At 42.1% G+C, this 1,722-nt stretch overlaps 1 protein-coding gene across 1 annotated transcript; it reads right to left on the bottom strand.

Annotated features, from left to right (window-relative positions):
• Nucleotides 1–259: 259 nt before the first annotated feature.
• Nucleotides 260–1,513, bottom strand: LOC141788774 (beta-1,3-galactosyl-O-glycosyl-glycoprotein beta-1,6-N-acetylglucosaminyltransferase 4-like). Its single transcript, XM_074667834.1, has one exon. It carries the CDS (start codon nt 1,511–1,513, stop codon nt 260–262), a length of 1,254 nt encoding a protein of 417 aa, XP_074523935.1.
• Nucleotides 1,514–1,722: the final 209 nt, after the last annotated feature.

Here is a 1,722-nt window from a genome sequence, read left to right as displayed (position 1 = left end):
ATTCAATGACATTAAAAAACTCATCCATCAGGAAAGTTTCATGGTTTTATCTTCCAAAAGCTTTACACATTTGCATTAAAAATAAAGTCCAAAACAACAACACACCAGAATATGTTTTCTTGGGCATATGAATCATGTCTAGATGAGAAAAGTCATTTGGATCAGTGTCTGAACCCAAGAAGTTAACCGTTTTGAATTTTGAGGCCAGTAAAACAAACAAACAAAATAAAATGAAAACCCATAAAGATATAATTTTCCACTAACGGCCAAAAAGCTCCCGTCTTTCCTGGAGAAGCTCCTCAAGGCACTGAACTGTAACAGGGTCCACGTTAGGGTCCAGCTTGTTGAGAAACCAGTGACCACAGTTAAGTAACCAGTTTATCTCTGCTGCACCGTAAATACAAACTTCCCGAATGTATATGGTAGTGCATGGTGGATAACGGCGATTCTTTACCCACTTTACTATCCTGGTCTTACTCGTCATGTCAGTGATGTCTGGATGGGATCTGGGCACCTCCCCGGGTACACCTGGAATTCGCACAAGCGAAGCCCAGATATGTTCTTCTGGCATTTTGGTGTCCACTGTCCATGCCAGAAAGTCCTTGACTACAGCTGAGGAGTTCATATAAACAATGAATTCTCTTGACAAGAAGAAGTAGGTGCTGCCAACAAACATTTGGATACCATGTGGAGGTGGTGACTTCAACTGGTGTGTTTTCACCAGCCATTTGTTGTATTTAGAGGAGCCTTTCAGCTCATAGTGGTACAAATATCTACTGGCCTTGTTCCTTGGTTGTTTTGAATGCAGCATGTTTGATCCATTTAGATTTTTGAGACCTGACACCAGCTCTTTGTTTGTTCTGAGGGGGAAATCCTGGCCACAGAGGTTGATGAGATACTTCCACTTCACATCTGACTTCAAGAGATCATCAAAACAGTTGAGATCGGCTTGTACCCGGCTGAACTCGGTGTAATAGACAATCTCTCGCTTAGAAGCGATGAAGACGTTTGGCAGGCAGCGCACAAAGCCCTCGATGGCTGCTTTGAAGTGATCTGGAGACTTTTCATCGTAGTGGATGCAGTAGATGTTAGCAGGGGAGTAGATGGCTCTGACCAGCCTCTCCACCATCCAGGCATATTTATGCACAACCATTGAATAAGCTATGGGAAAATCTCTCTCCTCCTTAGACACACACACATCGTCATAACCTCTTGCTCTGATGAACTTTGGACAGTCTAAGGTGAGATTAAACAGACTTTCATCTGTGTCCTTAACAATGTGCTGCTCCCTTATGATGCGTGATTTCTCCAACTCCGCAGGGTCCAGATCATAAATGGCCTTACAGTTGATGTTGTACTTGTGGAAAGTCTTAATATCTTCAAGTGGTGGTAAATGTTGAAAGTTCTGCTTGTCCGTCATGGTGACAAACAGCAGGCTGCACAGAACCAGTGTTGAAAGAAGCAAAATGATGAACATTTTCTTGAGATGAGCTTTTGAAATGTGTGTATCCATTCTGCAGGAAGAGAGAAAACAAACTGAGGAGATCTCAAACAAGTCACGAAGGCAATGTGTGTTGCCATAGTTAATATAATTTCCAACAACTTTGGGTGATACGGTACTTTGTTGCCTCTAGGCAGCATGCCAATTTTTTGCCTTTTGCAATCCCACAATCCATCCCAGTTGTCATGAAATACATTAAAAAAGAAAGAAAACCTTAAAGA

This window comes from Halichoeres trimaculatus, unplaced genomic scaffold (assembly GCF_033239565.1).
Source record: "Halichoeres trimaculatus isolate MK-OKI-2021-1 unplaced genomic scaffold, fHalTri1.1 fHalTri1_scaffold_4, whole genome shotgun sequence".
NCBI classification, from domain to species: domain Eukaryota; kingdom Metazoa; phylum Chordata; class Actinopteri; order Labriformes; family Labridae; genus Halichoeres; species Halichoeres trimaculatus.
This window is presented reverse-complemented; position numbering and strand designations above follow the sequence as displayed.

Excerpts from the sequence above, each read along its gene's own strand:
- LOC141788774 (XM_074667834.1), bottom strand. The coding sequence starts at position 1,513 with ATGGATACACACATTTCAAAAGCTCATCTCAAGAAAATGTTCATCATT.